The sequence below is a fragment of the Stenella coeruleoalba genome (assembly GCF_951394435.1).
Source record: "Stenella coeruleoalba genome assembly, chromosome: 21".
Classification (NCBI taxonomy): Eukaryota; Metazoa; Chordata; class Mammalia; order Artiodactyla; family Delphinidae; genus Stenella; species Stenella coeruleoalba.
In genome coordinates this window covers 26,786,744-26,807,200 of record NC_137167.1, presented here as the reverse complement: position 1 = coordinate 26,807,200, position 20,457 = coordinate 26,786,744, and the positions used below count along the sequence as shown (strand labels likewise).

The 20,457-nt window shown below is 39.3% G+C and overlaps 1 protein-coding gene across 1 annotated transcript in view; it reads left to right on the top strand.

The window, feature by feature from the left end:
* The window catches only part of CSMD1 (CUB and Sushi multiple domains 1), a gene marked incomplete at its 3' end in the record, with an annotated part of 609,346 nt that overhangs the window by 479,797 nt on the left and 109,092 nt on the right, over positions 1–20,457 (top strand). Inside the window, exons 38-39 of the mRNA XM_079909493.1 lie at positions 11,154–11,342; positions 19,306–19,483. Coding sequence (XP_079765619.1) covers positions 11,154–11,342; positions 19,306–19,483 — 367 coding nt within the window. The remainder of the gene's footprint in view (positions 1–11,153; positions 11,343–19,305; positions 19,484–20,457) is intronic.

The following is a 20,457-nucleotide window of genomic DNA, read 5'->3' as shown; positions in this document are numbered from 1 at the left end:
TGATGTATTTGTTTATGCATTTAAAATATTAGTTTGAGGTTAGTGGACTTCACCAGAATGCTAAAGGAGTTCATATTAAAACTCTTAGGAAAGCTGGTGGGTAATAAACTGTTGAAGGTTTAAAAATGGCTGTCTTAGTCCATTCAGGCTGCTTTAACAGAATACCATAGCCTGAGTGACTTTTAAACAGCAGATATGTGTTGCTCACAGTTCTGGAGGCTGTGAATCCAAGATCAAGATGCTGGCAAAGACACGCTTCCTGGTTCCTAGACAGCATCTTCTCACTCTGTCATCACTTGGCAGAAAGGGTGAGGGAGCTCTGTGGGGCCTGCGTTATAAGGGCACTAACCCCATTTATGGGGCTCCACCCTCATGACCTATCACCTCCCAAAGGAGCCACTTCCAAAACCATCACATTGGGAGCTAGGATTCAACATACAAATCTGGGGGCACAAACACTCAGTATATTGCAGTGAAAATTGCATTAGTCATATGTTCATTTTTTAAAAGTTTAGTCTCCACATACATTGTGGACTATTAAGCAGACAAGAAATGGGTTTGGCAAAAAGAGGGAGACTGGAGGTAAAAAAACACGTTTAAGAGACAATTTTAAAGTTTCAGGCATGGATGGGGACCACGTGCCCAGGCTGAGGCAGTGTGCTTGGTACCTACTGCAGAGGAAATAATGAGGGTGATGTGGTGGGTGGCAGAGCCTCTCCCTGAGGCTGAGACTTGAAGAACAAGAACGGGAAGGAGCTGGGGGCTGTGAAGAGCAGGGACGTGTGTCCGGGTGGAGAGAGGAGCTCCCATGTTCAAAGAACAGAGAGGACAGAGCTGGAGTGCTGAGAGGAACAGGGTCTGAGAGGTTTGCAGGATGGAGGCTGTTTGGGAGTTGGGTGGTAACACATTCAGAGTTGTTTCCAGGTGCAGTGTAAAGTCATTGAAGTACATTAGCAGAAGATAAGTCCCTGCAATGCAGAGAATGGATTGTTGGAGGGGGAGGGAGAAGAGGAGAGAAAGCAACAAACCCAACGAGGAGGGTCCAGGACAGATGCAGGTCTCAGCTTCAACACAGCTTTCTTTCATTGTGTCACCTTCATCTGGCTCTTAGATCAACTTAGAATTTGAATGGTATTATTGTGAACCCCATGCTGCTCTTTCATATTTCTGTACATCTGGTCTCTCCCCCTTCCCTATTCTTATTGAAGTGTATTCTGTTAAAATATGAGCATTTCATTCGTGATCATCATTTTAAACTTGGTTATTACATGGTAGTCTTCACTGTTTGACACGACCTTAGTATTTGAGTCAATAAGAAAAGTATAGCATAATTATTTCTCCTACATGTAAGCTGCCAATTAAGTGGTATATCTCAGTTGACCCCAAGAACTTTTGAGAAGTCTCCCCCAATTTGAATATTCTTAATAATATATTGAAAATTTTAACTTTTCTTTCTTTATTGACATTGCAAAAGTCAAATACAGATTCCCATGCTAGTACTGTTTGCCATGTAGTTTTGAAACTAGATTTTATCTTACGTAGCTTTAAACTGCCACAGTTCAAAAAAGTGTTTTTTTGTTTTCTTTCTCGATATTTTCCAGGTAGGGTTACTAAGGCCATGTCTACATAGCTCCAAAAGCTACCAATTAGTTCACTCCAAAAAGAATATTAAAAAAAAAAGAAGGAAGGAAGGAAGGGCACAACAATACCACAGAAAGTCTGTGTAGGAATCATTTAGACTAGAGATCATAAAGCTGCTGTGATTGGTTAGCAAAATATTAATATTTTTTAAATTGTCAATATTTAGAATTAGATTTCACATAATTGGTGAAAGACCCATAGATCTACTTTCCCTTTTCCTGTTGCAATATCAGGGATGACTTTTGGCCACATTGACAGGTGGGAGCCGTCCCCTGAAATGTCAGAGTGATGGCCCTTCCAGGGTGTAGAGGCACTGACTTCAGAAATCTCCTGTAGTTGCCTGCAAGCTGTGATCCCACACTGTCTGCCTGGCCGGTGGGCATTCAAATTTGTTGAGTCCGCATCTAGGCCAGACGTCTGGTTAGTTGAGCAAACGTTTTATTTACTTGACACCTGACTCTACATTTAAGTATCCACATTTTTAAAAGAAAAATCCCTATATATTTTTATGTAGGCAGTTAATTTGCTATAATTGAGAGATATAAAAATAAATTAAGTAAAAAAGAAGGAGAACACGAATATGAGGCATTCTGATTTCTTGCAGAGTATCTTACCTGACAAGGATGAAACTTAATTAGATAGTTTGTCATTTTATAAAATTTATAAGTTGGCAAAGTGACACAACTCTGATGTGTGTGTGTCACATCAAAATTCCTAGGTTCCACCTGAGATTTATAAGTTAAGTTTATGATTAATAACACATAAGAAGATGCATAAATCATGCAGATAGTTCTTGTCATTCTCAATGATGTCTGTGTTGTACCCCTTATTCCTAAGCCTTCTCATTTATTTATGACCGTATAAAGGTCAAAAATGCTACTAGTAGTTGTAGCTGTCTTGAAGTTAAATGACTTACACGGAACTTGAGAAATGAAAGGTGAACTGTGTGAAATAAAATTGAGTTCGTGTACCCTAATTCTAAGTCAAAAACTGGAAGATGGGAGATAGGACGAAGATATTTATCAACTAATTAGATATCAGTCAGAAAATGTAATAGATATCAGAAAGATGACTACGTGATTCCATAGGCTGTCCCATCAAGCACCTATAATTTAAACACTTGATGCAAATATCGTTTGAGATTGATATATGTGAATAATCGTTATTTTCCCAGATCCAAACAAAGGATTCTCCTAAGAAAGAGAAAATTCTGTGTGTTATCTTATTCTTGTAGTATAAGGTATGGGCTAACTGGTACTGAGATTTTTTTTTCATAATATTTGTGAAATGTTGCCATATTAAGATTTTTAGTGATTTTCTTTTCCTTTTGTTTTTTGTGACTTGACATTTGGCGAAGCTGAATATTTATCTTCCTTCTTTCCCTCTTTCCCTATTTCCTCTCTTCCTTCCCTCCTTCCTTCCTTCCTTCCTTCCTTCCTTCCTTCCTCCTGTCCTCCTCCCTCCCTTATCTTTCTTTCTCTCTCTTACTTTCTTTATCTTTCTTACACTATAAAGCATAATTGTTGAATGCCAAAAACTTAAAGATAATTTTAAGTGCTTCAACCATAGGTGGTAAAAACATCTTTTTCCTTTTGCTATATGTGCTCTGCACCTTAAAAAAAAAAAGCCAACATAGTAGGATATGTTAAGTCTGCTTATTCATGCATACAATCACAAAACCATTGCATTTTTAGTGAATTGAATCTATGAGAAAATAGGCTATAGTTTGTGGATACCAATTTTTTCCCCTTTAGGAGGAAAAGCAATTAAACTGCCTTTATGTGCAATGAGCAACTGAAGAATTCATTCTAACTGATTGTGTAAGCACACTCACTGTTCCTTACAGATACGACCATAATTTATACATGAAATTGACACGCCTCTAAGACTGTCGCTCTTTTTCCTTCTAACGTGATATTCTGAGTCATTGAGGAATAAAGGCGGGGAGCTTCCTCTGTCCTTTTCCACCATCTGCATGAGTGAATCAGGCTCTCAACATGAGGCTCTTTATAAAGAAGCCTATTTCACATAAAAATGCTTAAAACAGTGGGTAATACGTAGTTGCATCAATTCTCATCCCCTCCAGGGTGTCCTTTTTCAGGATGGAAAAGTGCCTACAATGTGGTTCATGGACTAGACTCTTGGAGACTAGGGTCCAAATCTTAAAAGCTGTCCAGTTTCCTCCCTGCAGGTCGTGTGGATTTGCTTTTCCTTTTATGGGTTTGCTGAAAGTAAAAGTAACAATCTCAACCACTTTCTGCCTTAAGAGAGCTATTCCTCTGAACCAAAGGCACACCTGGACGGGTATGTCAGTGGATGTGTCTCCTGGGTGACGGCGCCTTCAGGTGTCCACATCCCAGTTGAGATGTGCCGTGTGCTTCTTCATCAGTCCTCCCCAAGCTCCTGATGCAGTGAAGGGATTCTGAGTCTGATGTGTGAGTCTGTAGTCTTAGTGAGTCCAACAATTCCTTTGCGTCGAAATAAAAGTTTCTCCACCAGGTAAAGGCTATTATGTAAAAGGATTCCTGGGCACTTAATCCTTGGTTGGTCAAAGCACAAGACACAATTGTAGTTGCAACTGTGAACAAGCAATTTGGTGAACCGTCCTGCAGGGGAGCCTTTGGGCAGTGGGAAAGGCATGGGTTTGGCTGCAGCCTTAATGTAGGTGGATGTCATCAGTAGGTTCTGGGATCAAGGTGTTCACATAAGGAACACAGAACATTTAGGTGGACAATCGTTACAAAGGGAGGTGATGTGTTATCCTAGCCATGATAACAGCCACTTTGGGAAACTGGTGAGCTTGTGTATGTGTGCCTTTGAGAAATTCCGTTGACTACAACACGAGCCTTAGCCACTTCTATGACCAGATTAATCTTTTCATTGAGAGGAAGCCGAGGACTTGAAAAGGGCTTGGAGGTCATATTCAGCGTAGATGTTGATGCAGACTGCAGTCTCTCCTCCCTGTAAGGAGGCTGTTTTCTTAAAGTATTTCACACAATCCCCGTATTAGAAGTTGCTTCTCCCCGCTGGTCTGCCCCCATCTGATAAGTGGCTCAAGAGCTCTGCCTGGAGTGAGGGAATTTCATCATAGAAACCAGACATTTCTTACAGTCAAGACTTAACCTTGCTGAACTGGTATATACAAACCATGTTCATTGCGTTTATTATCTCTGTTAATTCTTGTGAATAAGATAGGTATCTTCATTCTCCTTTCATAAATGAAGAAATGAGCCTCTGGAGTGGAAGTGGTTTGGTCAGCATCCCAGATCCATTAGATGAGAGACCCAGGTCCAGCTCAAGTCCCTGGGCTCCCTTCCAGCACATCCCAGGGCCTCTACTATTTTACAAAACGACCTCCAGGCTCTTGTACGTGCTTCAAAACCTATTTCTCTGTTGGTTGATGATTCTCTTTCTAATTCAACTTTTCAGTGATAGATCTGACAACAGATCTTGTAGAACAACTGGATAACACCTCAAAAAGTCTTTAGGAGTTGTCAAACATGGAAATATATGAAAATATATGAAATATATGAAGGACTCTATGTCCTTCAGTTGAAACAGAATTTGTTTGAAAATGATTATTTTTACTTCTTTATGCTAGAAGTGGCTTCCTTATCAAATTCCAGTGAAGTGGTCTTTTCTTTTTCTCTCTTAGTTGTTGTTTTTTTTTCTCAAATTAAAATGTGTTATATTATTAAAGCGAGTGTATGGGAATTAATGACCATGAGTGATGAGTACAGAACAACAAAACTGTGCTTAGATGAGGGTCTGACACTTGGTTGAGCGATTCTTCACTCTCAAGCCCAGAGGTCACATTAATTAAAGTCCCACCTCTGAAACCAGGTATATGGACACATCACAGATATTCAGAGGTACATGGACATCGACAATGCAGGTAATAAAAAATCTACTGCACCTGTGCTAAGCAGCACACAATGGGAATCCTTCCAAAACTCATCTATTTTTTGCATACTAAAGAATTATTTTTATTACTTCTTTTTAGTTACTTTAATTCAGACACCTAATAGTCCTGTAGATCAATGCATGTATCACTGTGTAAGTGACCATGAGTCAAACTTTGGGAAGACATTTTTTATAAAAAGAGAATGTGACTTATGACTTAGTTGAAAATTTGGGAATATTGATATTGATATTTAAATAGTGAAGGACTCCATTAAATAAGAGATTTAGAACAAAGACCTAAAAATAGTGTCACTGATATTTATACTTAGTATATAATTCACAATTGAAAACAAGTTTAATTGGGATTGTAAATTCTTAAGAAAACTCTGAAATGAGCTGTGGGTTTTGTATTACGTCTTGTGCCTGGCAGATGTGACTTATGTGATAAAGAATGGGTCCTGGCTTTTAAAAACATGTCGCTGTCCATTTGCACACATGTCCTAATGCCTCTCCTGTGGCTTGGCACATTTCACTACTAGGTTCTCCCCTTGTAAAAGCTGTAGACCATGAACAGGGGCAGGGGCTCTGGGAGGACGGCCTCTGGAGCTCCTCTCCTGGAGCTCCCCACCTTATCTCAGAGAACTGACTTCCTTCTGTCCTTGGGCCCTTCCTGTTCCCTCTGCTGAAGAGTCTCCCTTTCTTGGGCATTGCCTGACTTGCATCTTCTCCCCACTCAGATCTCAATTTCAGCGTTAATTATTCAAGGAAGCAGTTTTTGATCACCCTCACTTACTTTCATCCTGGGCTTTTTTCCCCTTTATTTTAGTCCTTGTTTATTTTTTTAATAATAGTTTACACAACTTACAATTGTACAGTTGTTTTACATAATTACCAACATATTGATTTATTTATGTCTGTTTCCCTAAATAGAATGTAAGTTTCATGAGAGCAGGACCCATTTCTGTCTAGTTTCCATTTGTAACTAGTATTTATAACCTAGTAGACACTCAATACATGATTTTTATCTTACTCAATAAATGAATAGGTAATAAAAACTATAGTCCTGCCTACCTGGGCTGGCATTCTCTCTCTCTCTTTTACCCTTTAATTCCTATACAGGACAACTGCATTAGTGCCATTAAAAAAAGAAAGAAAAAACATTTTTTCTTTTAATCAAGGGTAACATAGAGCTGTTGGACCTAGAAAGGCAACCCTGAAATTTCTATCTCAGTCCCTTTCACAGAGTTTAGATGACAGGTAGAAATAGGCTGGCTTTATAAATCCCTAAAGAGACCTTGAATGCCGGTCTTAAATTATGCCACAAACCACATAACACCTGTAGGGAAATGCATTGTGTGACATATTATTAGTGTGTGTGATGAACGTGTGGAGCATGTGTGTGTGAGTCTGTCCTAAATGCTGTTTCACGTGACTGTTCATCAGGAATCTCTGTTACCGTTACCTCCTTTATAATGTACTGTGATAATTGGTTCTTGTATTGATACCCTAAGGGCACCGCTAGAGCATGAACAGAATCTTTCAGGGAGGGCAGGGTGATGTTGAACATGGTTTAATTTGATTTTCGTCCCGTGGAAACTGGCAATCCGTTTTTGATATTTACTTTTTAAGTTTTATCATTAGCAGCTATATTTGATGTATTAGAGGCCTCATTTCTCCAACAGAACTTATTGTATTTCAAGCAAAACAAGAATGAGAACAAGTGGCTGATTTCAGTTGAAAAGAGTATAATAAAGGAGGAAACTGGCTAATAGTTGAAATGCAGCATGGGAGTCTCTGTTCTTTTTCTGAGCACAGGTCTATAAGGTGACTTTAACTCAAACAGCAATATTGCGAGGAGGGAAACCATGCACTGTGGATATTTGCCAGGCCTGGCTTTCAGGAAAAGGCTGCTTCATGGCCTTCCGAGTGGGGTGGTCCTTGGGAGAGGCAGGCAGCCTTGCTGTGTGATTGCCAAGTGGGCCAGGGAGAGAGGCACATTATGGGGAAGGAGGAGAGAGGTGTGTGCGTGCGTGGGTGTGCATGCGTGTGTGGCTATGAGTTAGTATGGAGGGTCCAGGGCCTCCCTTAGAGAGAGGCTCCCACTCCCACCCTGAGGGCTCTTCTACCTCCAGGTTCTACTTGGTTCTGGACCCTGGAGGAGCCAGTGCCAGGAACTATGTCAAGATGCTCCCAGACCTTGGCCACCGCTGCATCCTCTGCTTTCTGCTTTCTTGCTCCCAATCACTCTTCAACTGCTTATCTGACTCTTGTCCAGAGACGTATACAATTGCAAATATAAGATACTGAAATTAAGGAATTTTTAACCTGCTAACTATAGTCAGGGTTTAACCGTAGTATCTTGCTGTGAGCTGTGCAGTATCTTTATTGAAAATATAAATGAATAAATATATATATACATATACGACTGCATATATCTATATGTATATGTGTGTATTTCTGTGGCTATTGGAAGATATGACATTACAACATCTTACCTCTTCAGTATTTATGAGTCAAAATATCATAATTTATTTGTTTAGACATTTAGATTACTATAGTGTAAGTAATGATGCAATGAACATATTTAAAGATTTGGCTTTTTCTTTGAAATTATTTTCATAGTAGAGATTTCTGTAAATGGTATTACTAGGTTAAATGTTTAAAAAACTGATTCTTTATGGCTCTGTTCAAATTGCTTTCCCAAAATTTTATGGCAAATCACATTGCCATAAATGATTTACCCAGTTGACTCATTGGCATTGCATATTGTTACTTTAAAGAAAAAATACCATTTCAGTAGTTTATTCATTAAGAAAAAGCTATTAATAGTAATCCTCTATAGCAAAGTTTAACATTTGGCAAATGTTAATTAAGAGAAACCCCAAACGCCAAACAGCAGCTACGCTGATCTCTCACATTGCAAGTGCACTTGTAATACGACCTGGTTGGTATCTTTCCATGTGGCCCCCGGAGTATCTTTATGGAACTATCCAATCCTTGTACCATGAAAAGAGGCCAGTTCATAGTCTAACCCTTACCTGCCCGTGAAGTCTAACCTGAGAGTTTCCAAGCCACGTACTCCATGTGTTCCAGTCTTAACAATCTGCTTAAATAGTGCTCCATTGCACACACGTTCACATGTCCATCAGCTATCACACAGGCTACGATGTTGTCCCTTTCATCTTATTACCAGCATCCTCTTTCACCCCCTCTTTATTCCAGGTTCTAAGTACAGAAACATTAAGTCTAAAACTCTGGGAAATGCCTGGCACAAATCATAGACCATATAATTTTTCAGGATTTATTTAAAATCACCAATGGTAATCACCTGGTTAAACTAATTATATATACAATGAAAATGTTTATTTTACTTTATTCGCCACGTGAAGGACCTCCATGGCAGTCACTTGCATCCTTTACATTATTATTCCATTTTCAGTTGACTGTGAGAACAATGGTGCTGGGATCGTGCACGGGTCTGTTTGCAGCAGGAATGCATCACAGGGAGAAGCTGAACTGCAGTTCCTCCTGTGTTGGTTCTTCATAGAGTGGCTTTATTACTGTGTCAGTAGTGAGCTCCCAGCCCCTTTATGTATAAGAGCAGAGTCTAAACACTAGATGATCCTTAAAAAACTAAAAATAGAATTACCATATGATCCAGCAATCCCACTACTGGGCATATACCCAGAGAAAACCATAATTCAAAAAGACACATGCACCCCAATGTTCATTGCAGCACTATTTACGATAGCCAGGTCATGGAAGCAACCTAAATGCCCATCGACAGACGAATGGATAAAGAAGATGTGGTATGTATATACAATGGAATATTACCCAGCCATAAAAAGGAATGAAATTGGGTCATTTGTTGAGACGTAGATGGATCTAGAGACTGTCATACAGAGTGAAGTAAGTCAGAAAGAGAAAAACAAATACCTTATATTAACGCGTATATATGGAACCTAGAAAAATGGTACAGATGAACTGGTACAGATGAACCAGTTTGCAGGGCAGAAATTGAGACACAGATGTAGAGGACAAACGTATGGACACCAAGGGGGGAAAGCGGGGGGGTGGGGGTGGTGTGATGAATTGGGCGATTGGGATTGACATGTATATGCTGATGTGTATGAAATTGATGCCTAATGAGCACCGGCTGTATAAAAAAATAAAATAAAATTAAAAATAAATAAATAAAATAAATAAACACTAGATGATGACCTGGTGAGATTCCACTTCTCTGAAGTATGCATGACCCTCCTACCAGAGCAGGTAAGAAGCTGTTGACAAGGCGGCTGATTTAGCTTTAAGATTCGATATTGTTACCAAACTCAGGTTTGGCTGCTCGCCACTCAAAGGCCAATAATCAAGAGGCAAGTGTCAGTAGAAAGGAAAGGTGCTTTAATCAGAGAAGCCGGCAATCTGGGGAGAAGGTGGACTCGTGTCCCAAGACCAACTCCCAAGATTCTACTCCGTCATAACAGTTTTTAAAGGGAAAAGGGCGGGGGGAGAATCTCAGTGAGTCATCAGGCAGGAGGTTGGGTTCTGCATCACTGTCCATTACGTGCAGACCGGCTGACTCTCTCTTCAGATGTTTTCTCGTCTGCATGACCTGCCTGCAGGATTGCTAAGGGGGCTCTTGGGGGGTGGAGAGTTAGTCATTCTTTAACTGCTTAATTCCTCATTCTTACCTGTTTTAATCTAGGAAAAGAATCAACAGGTTAGGCAAGGCATGGTGTGCATGCATGAGAGCGTAAGTCAGGAGTTATGTTCAGTTGCCTAGTGATCTCATTCCTATAATCAGGTTAGAGGGGAACAGAAATGAGCAAACAGGAAAGGGGCAGAAGAGCTGCTTTCAATATCAGGAGATTACACCTAATTATGCATTTGTTAACTCTCACTGATTTATGTGTACATTTCTGAATTACACAGTCTGCAAACATTTATTATCCACCAACCTACCTAGAGTTTATTTTAGGGAACACAAAAGACTTAGTGATATAGTGATAAACCACAATAAACAATGTATTATAAAGAGATTGTACTGATAGATCGTAATGGCTAGCGTAATGATTCTACACTTCTTTTTAAGGAGAAAGTTAAGAAAACGAAATGGATTTCTTTATTTTATTTGCACTGAACATTAACTGAACTCAACAAAACAGCAACCTGTTTCCTAATTAGAAACACTTAGAAAGGAGTGCTAGGATAGTTTTCTTTTAAATTAGAAGAAAACCGTTTAGGTCCGTGTTCACCTGATGTTCTTTACAAAGGCATTTTTTATTATCATCTATATTTCTTTTTTTCATTAAATTCCCCACATACATTTTTTTTCCAAGGTAAGCATTGTCAAATTTATTTTTGGTATGGGCTATGTAACTTCTAAAGCATACAGTAAGTGTTCATTAAATGCAAATTGTTATAATTCTACTACTACTAATAATTACTGTTTTAACTTAGGATGGTAATGGGCATCTTAGTAAAGACCTTGTTTAAAACTCATGTCTAAAAAGTTCACTCTAAGAAGCTGCACGCCATCATATCCCTCCTCTAATTCCAGACAAATTGCACTTGCTATTCCTGAGCTGGGCTCTGTCTGTCTGTTCCAGCCTATGGATTACAGAACTGCCCAGACCCGCCGCCTTTTCAGAATGGGTATATGATCAACTCGGACTACAGTGTGGGGCAGTCGGTATCTTTTGAGTGTTATCCTGGGTACATTTTAATCGGCCACCGAGTCCTCACCTGTCAGCATGGGATCAACAGGAACTGGAACTACCCTTTTCCAAGGTGTGATGGTAGGTTAATCACTTTTCTTGGAAACGATTTAAGTTTTCATGTGTATAATGGTGCCTGAAATATTAAGTGAATGTATTTGAGAATTCATTAATTTGTTCAGCAAATTTTTATTGGGAATCTATTATGTTAAACTCATTCTACTTAGTATTTCAGGAATGTATCATATGCCAGTAAGGTAAAAAAAAAAAAGAATAGGTCTTGCCCTCAAGGAAACTACAAGGGTAACAGAACAATAAACATGAATATTTATTATGCAAAATCAGGCACAAAGAGCATTTTGATGAGTTACAAATACAGAAGATGGTGTTTGCTTGGGAAATCTTTATGACTAGAGCAGTGCTTAGTTTTACAGTAGTTCCACCAAATTGCTGGATTAGAGGGGAAAAGAGTACTCTATTTCACGCTAGATATTTTCTATTGTTTAACTTTTATAATGATCATATATTGATTTTGTATTTCAGAAAACTGACTTTATTTTTGTAGTTGGCCTTGAAGGACACGTACTATTTTGCTACTCAGAGGGAGAGACCATCTCAGATAGAAGCAGTAGTGTGAGCAAAGACATAGTGCAGGAGCAATCTTAGGAAAAAATTAAGTAGGGTCCTTTACTGGTGCATGAAGGTCAGATCTGGTTTCAGTGAATATCCCTAGTCTGAGCAGAAATCACTTCTTTAAAGCTTCTGTTTGGCTGTCTAATTTTTATGATGACTCTGAAATTTTTACAATATTAAGTTAAATAGATCAAGTACTTTGTTTATGAAGAAAGCATATGAAATAGAAAAGTTACCATAAACCTAATGTTCTAACATTATAAATACAGTACCTCTGAATAAAAAATAATGAAATTACCAACTCTGTGGACTTTTGAAATGCTAAATACTTATATCCCAGGGGCAAAAAGGGGAAGGCATCTGTCTGTGTTTGAATTTCTACTGAAGAAGTAAAAAAAATAAAAGCAAATTGGTAGACTTTTTAAATCACATTTTTCACCTGTACTTTTCCATTCTTTTTCATTATATAAACAGCTATAAAAGAAAAATATTCACTGTATTTTTTTAAAAAATAGTTATTTTAGTTGACTACAAATATAATAACGTAAAATAGCATTTTAAATTATTTTCTAAAACTAAGAATAGCAGTAGCATATCTGGTATTTTTTATTAACACACTTTAAAAACTTTTTGTACTACTCACCATTTAAAAATTCATATATTTATATATATAAATTACTTTGAATTGTCAGGATTGAAAGCCCTTTTTACTTGCAATTTTTGCCGGAATCCTTTGAATTCATACGTAAATAGGAGATTCCTTGGCTCGATATAAAAAAATAGAATTATGTATTTAATTAGATTTCATTGCTTTTTCAAATCCAGCTTTCCAACATGGAAATAATTGCTGGCTTAGAATTATTTTGTCAGTGTGAAGATAACAAGATACATCTTTTTGGATGATATATGATGTATAATGCTACCCAGAGTTGGCCAAACCATGAAGCTAAAATCCTCCAGACATCCAAGACAGCCCAAGACTCCTGGTACCTCGTGAAAGTTCCAGGACTGCCCCCAAGCCACCCTGAAGCATGGCTAATTTACTAGTAGGACTCACAGAACTCAATAAGCTATTATACTCAAGACTGTCATTTATAACAGGAAAAAGACATTAAAATCATCGAAGAGAGTGATGCACAGGGTGGAATGTAGGGGGTGCCTCACCCTCAGAAATGACTTGTGACAATATGCATGGAGAACGTCCGCCCTGGGCAGCTCAGCTGAGCCTTAGTGCCCAGAGTTTTTATTGGGTCTCCTTCATGTAGGCATCACTGATGATTGCTTATCTAGTGGTTGATAATCAGTTTCCAGACCAGCTGATATCCTGTGACCCAAAGGCCCCGCCCTAAATCGCAGGGCTGGACTTTCTGGCAGGCCAGCCCCATCCTAAGACTAAGGGATGTGGCCAGGCCCCCAGGAGAAACAAAGACACTCCTATCAGGTATGGCAAAAAATTAACTCCCAGAATCCAGGGCAAATGCCAGACCTTTCTTTAGGTAAGGTCAGATTCTTTACTACTAGATACTTTTGCCATTATGTCTCTCTTCATACCTATAATGTCATAGACAGAATAAAAAATCAAAACATAAGATCCATGTAAAATTCTTATATTGTAAAGCAAGTGTTCCAAGATGTTTTTAATGTCTTCCATATTAGATTAAATTCTAAAAAAATAACTGGGGGGTGTTATTTTAAAACAAAAGTTATTTTATCTAGAAAAGGTTGCATTTCCAAAAAGTTAAATAAAAAAGTGTCCTATTTCCTGAGAATGGTGGGCTGTTCAGATGCCTATCAGGATTCAAGTAAACTACAGTTAGGCCCCTCATGGGACACCAGCAGACGCTCTGATTATCCAATATCCTCACCTAAAATGTATCCTATTAACACAGAGTGGTTTATCATTTCAGATTTATGCTTGGTATACAGGGCAAGTGTACTGAAAAACACTCTTCAAAGGTCCAGCCCTGTACACTTCAGAAGAATCTTAGGGAAAAAAAAAAAAAAAAAGATACTTTGAACAAGTTCTGGGCATCTTTATTAAAAACTGAGCAATTCAGACAATTAAGATCCAAGAATTTTAAATCTTAAGCCATCAAGCTTCACAAGTGTATATTAAATTGGTTTGTATGAATATGCTGCTAATTTGCATAAGAATCTGTTATGTAAAATTAGTATATTCTGAATTTATCTGAAAAAAATATGGACTACAAGTGTGATCTTATCATAATAAATAAATGAAAGTATATCTCTGAAAGTGACCTGAGAAATTTAAGCCATTATTTTTACCATAACTTAAGAAGTCTCAATTTTTAAAAATGGGTTATACTTGTTAAAATATGGTTAAGAAGGCTGTGGCTTATTAATTTACTAAATGTAATTTCATAATTAAATATGCATCTACACTTAGACATATAGTGCAAAATTTAAAGTATTTTGTTGACCTAATTAATTCTTTAACACTGAAATATTTATGTAGATATATTTCTAAGGTCTTTTTAAAAAGTTTTAACATCGTGGTAATAATCCACATCTGCTGAGACATTCAGGTGATGCCTCACCTCCATCATATTCAGTATATCTAAGCTGTCTCTAGAACTTGATGGAAATAGACAGCTTAATCATTTGTATGTACTTATTTTCCTCTGGAGAAATACATACAGAAATAACTTGAGGACTTTGATTGGCTATGCTTCTCACAGCAATCCTTCCTCCCAAACTAAGCTTTTTATTCTTAACATAGATGTATGTGTAAAGAGTTACATGCAGTACTCCCACTTCTGACACTTCTGGCCACCAGTGTGTGAGCTCTTCCTAAGCAAGCAATTCTGTGACACCAGATGGATGTCCTACACGGGAACTCAGTTCTGAAGCTGTCTCCCTGGTGACGGCTTCAGATCCCCAGGTTACAGACTCAGTCCCACAAGACTGCCCCCCCTCCCTGCCCCAACTTCAGATGCAAATCCAGGTTGTCACCTGTACTTCTGATAGACTGCAGATTCCCATAGTTCCCTCCTCCTGTTGGATTAATTGGCTGGAGCCACTGAACATTTTACTTACTAGGTAACTAATTATCAATACCAAGGATATAGCCCGGGAACAGCCAGGTGGAAGAGATGAGGGGCCTGCAGCCCTGTCCAGGTACTCCGTTCCACCTCCCACAGCTCCACCCTCCACCAACCGGAACCTCTCTGGACCACCCCTCCTTTCTTTTCTCTAAAGGAGGATTCATCACATAGGCACGATTGATTAAATCCTGGGCCCTTAGGTTGGAGATTAAGTCGACCCCCCTTCCTCTTTCCTTCCCAGAGGTGGAGGTGGGGCTGAACCTCCAGTCACAGGTTGGTTCCCCGGGCAACCAGCCCCCAGGCTTCAGAGCTTTCCAAATCACCGCATTAACATAAACTCAGGTGTGGCTGGAAGGGGCCTGTTATGAATAATAAAAGGTTGATCTTCATCACTTTGGAAATTCTGAGGGTTTTAGGAGTTCTGTGCCAAGAACAGGGAAGAAGGCCAGAACTGCATGTATTTCTTCTTATAAGTTGTGCTGCCTCAGTGTATGCTCCTAGATACATAGACGGATACGTGTGTGTTGACTCTGGCCCCTGGGGTGGAGGGGAGTGCGGCATCTGTATCACTCCCAGTTGCGAAGTGCAGTGCACGATACCCCGATGGTCTCTCTCCTGGCTGGTGGGTTGCCTGCCCCTCCCGCTGGAACCAGGCTGCTTGGCAGATAGGTGGTTGGCTGTGGTACAGGGACCCCTCCAGTGACTGGATGCTCCACCCCGGGGTTGTGATTCATCTCCACTGGAGGGTCTTCTTTGAATCTCACCGTCAGGGAGAGCATGGGGGTGGATGCATTTCATGTGGGCTAGATCACAGGTTCACTGTTGCTTCAGAGTTCACCTGAGATGCTGCTCACACATGGAACTCAAAATACACCTTTGGTGCCACTAAGGTGAGGGGAAAGCCTCTGGGAAGAGATCCTGGACAGGCCAGAGAAAATGGAGATGCAGCTTTGACTCACTGTTGTAGGGCCGTACGTTTTCTCACTACAGGCCACACAGCAGGATTTTGCCTTGAGAAAACGTTATGTGTGCATTGACAGTATTATTACCCAAGTTGAATGTTATACTTATTTAGCTTTTAACATCTTTCCTCATCACTACATAGTGTGCAGTGAGGTCTGCAAGGGCAGGGATGGGGTGTCTGTGGGTCTTTGCTGTATCCCCAGCTCCAGCCCCACTGTCTGGTACATAATAGACTCTCAATAAACACTCATTGAACACATGAGTGAAAGGATTTGTTATTTGAATATCGTAGGTAAATCATGGCAAATATATTAAGTGACATAATGTCAGAATGTGTTTTACCAAGAAAATAACCATATCATTTATTTTGACCTTTAAGAGGTGGGCACCGTGCTTTTTGTTTGTTGTTTTGTTTTCTTCCCCCCAAAGGGAAGAGTACTACTCCAAATAGTGTGGTTTTAGATGCAAATTAAAGAGTCAGAATGCTAAAGGGAAACCTTAGAGCTATAAATCAATACCAAATGATTAACCTCAAGTCACACATCAGGTAGGTCAGCCCAATGGCTTCAACACACATTTTTTTTTAACATCTTTATTGGAGTATAATTGCTTTACATTGTTGTGTTAGTTTCTGCTGTATAACAAAGTGAATCAGCTATACGTGTGCATATATCCCCATATCTCCACCCTCATGCGTCTCCCTCCCACCCTTCCTATCCCACCCCTTTAAGTGGACACAAAGCACCCGAGCTGATCTCCCCGTGCTATGTGGCTGCTTCCCACTAGCTATCTAATTTACATTTGGTAGTGTATATATGTCCATGCCACTCTCTCACTTGTCCCAGCTTAACCTTCCCCCTCCCTGTGTCCTCAAGTCCATTCTCTACGTCTGCATCTTTATTCCTGTCCTGCCCCTAGGTTCTTCAGAGCCATTATTTTTTTAGATTCCATATATACGTGTTAGCATATGGTATTTGTTTTTTTCTTTTTGACTTACTTCATTCTGTATGACAGACTCTAGGTCCATCCACCTCACTACAAATAACTCAATTTCATTTCTTTTTATGGCTGGGTAATATTCCATTGTATGTATGTGCCACATCTCCTTTATCCATTCATCTGTCAGTGGACACTTAGGTTGCTTCCATGACTGCCTATTGTAAATAGAGCTGCAATGAACATTGTGGTATATGACTCTTTTTGAATTATGATTTTCTCAGGGTATATGCCCAGTAGTGAGATTGCTGGGTCGTATGGTACTTCTATTTTTAGTTTTTTGAGGAACGCCCATACTGTTCTCCACAGTGGCTGTATCAATTTACATTCCCACCAACTGTGCAAGAGGGTTCCCTTTTCTTCACACCCTCTCCAGCATTTGTTGTTTGTAGATTTTTAAATGATGGCCATTCTGACTGGTGTGAGGTGATACCTCATTGTAGTTTTGATTTGCATTTCTCTAATGATTAGTGACATTGAGCATCCTTTCATGTGTTTGTTGGCCATCTGTATGTCTTCTTTGGAGAAATGTCTATCTAGGTCTTCTGCCCATTTTTGGGTTGGGTTGTTTGTTTTTTTGATATTGAGCTGCATGAGCTGCTTGTACGTTTTGGAGATTAATCCTTTGTCAGTTGCTTCGTTTGCAAATATTTTCTCCCATTCTGAGGGTTGTCTTTTTGTCTTGTTTATGGTTTCCTTTGCTGTGCAAAAGCTTTTAAGTTTCATTAGGTCCCATTTGTTTATTTTTGCTTTTATTTTCATTTCTCTAGGAGGTGAGTCAAAAAGGATGTTGCTGTCAACACACTTATTTTTAAAGTGTTTTCTATTCATTGTCTCACTCATTTTCAGTCTCTCAGTTATTTGTTGTCCATGTTTATTGAGATCCGAGCCCAGCAATAGGATTAATGCAAGGAGGTTGGGTGGGGGTGGGGACATAGTCCCTGATTCCCACCTGCTGACATTAGTCTAATGGTGAAGAACAGCTGGCCGTGAACTGTAGACCATGGCCACTTGGAGCCCAAGCCACCAGGAGAGACTTTCAGGGGGTGGTGACATTTGAGTTTTGAAGGAAGATACCAGTTCACTGGGCAGCAAAGTAGGAGAAAAGCATGTGGGCTTTTCGTGCAGGTGGACAAGGGCCTGACGTTTGCAGCTGAGAAAAAGTATGGCATCTTCAGGGTACACCGTAGCTTGTTGTGACTGCAACGTGGTTTCTGGCCCTATTTTAAAGATTATAAGTATCTGTATACTTTGTTTTGCTAGGTTACACGTCAAGGTCTGTCTGACTCCAAACCCCACTTACAATTATGCTATAAAACTTGTAAAATGTTCTCCACAGCCCCTTCTAATGAATTTACCCCAAACTCGGGCTGATTCAATCTACTTGACACTGGTACATTTTCTAACCCCTTTGAAATCAGGGTGCATCTGTATAGTTGATGTGTCATATAGTGCTTCATGTTATTTCATCAGTCATCATTTTGAATTGTTTTTGAACTTTTAATAAGAATGTATTTCAGCTTATTCACTCCACCTAAATTTTATGACTTTTGTGGCAAATATTTGAAAGCCTCACAAGATTCCTGTTAGTAACAGACACTCTTATAGCATCTATTGGCTTTTAGTTTTACTTGTCTATGACTTTGATGTATTATTCTACAATCTAAATTAAAGAATACGTCTCAGATTTTCTGCTCATGTATGGTCATTTCATTTTTCCATAAAATAAAATAATTTCCATGGCAACAGTGATGATCCCTTTATTAAGTAAAATAAAAATGGACTCTTTGAGTATTGGGATTCTTCACATCATTGATAGCTGGTGAGATATGGGAGTGCTTCTATAAAATACCACTTACGTAATTTTATCTCATTTCGCCAGGTGTAGATCTGAGGAGAATTGATTATGTCTTTGTTTCAAGGCAAATAGACTTAGATGCTTCTCTTTTAGACAGTTTAAATAGGCTTTAGAAATCTCACTTGAAACAAAAAAAAAAAATTGTCTTTCAGTTAAATATTTATGCATAATTTCAACATCCCTTTTGCATCAGATGGTCCAACGGATTATCATCTCAGTCACAGGAGACAACTGACTAAGGGTTTTTTCTTTCTTTTTAATTATGTGGAAATGACTTTATCCTAAGGGTATTTTGAATGTTTGGAGAATATATTAAATGAAACCTAGATAACGTAGCTAAGAAGTATAATTCTTCCAAGGTTTTAAGACTTTAGGGGGATTATTTTGACAAAGTAGTTCCTGAGAGATATTTCACAATTATTTCTTAGAAGGCAAATGTTGCCTGAGGGACCTTAGAGACTGAGAAACATTTCACTGTATCCTTTGTAAGTGGACTGTGTGGGCTTGATTTTTCTTACTTCCTTCTCAGCTCCTTGCGGGTATAATGTGACATCTCAGAACGGGACCATCTATTCCCCTGGGTTTCCGGACGAGTACCCCATTCTGAAGGACTGTGTCTGGCTCATCATGGTGCCGCCCGGTCATGGCGTCTACATCAACTTCACCTTGCTGCAGACTGAAGCTGTCAACGACTACATCGCTGTTTGGTATGAGAACCTTCCCTGAAACACCATCTGTCGTTGTGATAAACCATTCTTGTAACCACTGACGTGTCACTTACATCTATTTAGAAATGGAGTAGTTAGGTAAATATCAAAAAGGAAAGTTACCAAGTAAATCTAGAGAGACAGAGAAGAAACCTTAGGTACTGTGTTTGAGTTTTACTGCATGGTAGATGTATTCAGGATTACTCTCGATATAGGAGACTATCCCATGATTATTTTATTTTTCATTTTTGTTTTCTGTTTCAATTTTTATTTATTTATTTTTTTGACTGCACCACGCAGCTTGTGGGATCTGAGTTCCCCAACCAGGGGTTGAGCCCGGGACCCTCAGCAGTGAAAGCACAGAGTCCTAACCACTGGACCACCAGGGAATTCGCTGTTTTATTTTTCATTTTTAAGTGTGATGGCTGTTTTTCCTGAAAGAAAAGCTGATAGGATCCTTTGCCATTATAAGAATTTGATGCTTCTAGAAATGATTGCAGAAATGATTACACACAGCTTTCTCTCCATGCTTTATAAACCTTGCAGAACCGCCCTCCCATGTGCTGTGTAGGGGATACTAAATGGGGATGTAGCCCTGGCTCCCTATCGAATGAGCCACGTGGTCTGGATAAGTGACTTAAACTCTCCTTGACTAAATGTTCCTATCTATGGGAATGACTATTCCTACCTTTGCGTTTGGAGGTTAGAGTTTATGGGGGAAATGGGAATGACAATTTCTCTGTCAAACCATGGTAGAAAAAGTAGAGCGTACTGTCGGGGCACGACCCAGAGTTGAAGAGCCAGGATGTGCTTTTGGAAGAAACTGCCCTGAAAACTCAAGGAGTAATCACACTTAACAAGGTTGTGTGTGTGGTGTGTGTGTGTGTGTATGTTGGCAAAGTTGTTGTAAATGTAGTGGTTGTTCAATTTATTGGAAAATCTGTAAGGCAAGAGAACAGGGTGAGTTGCAGGCG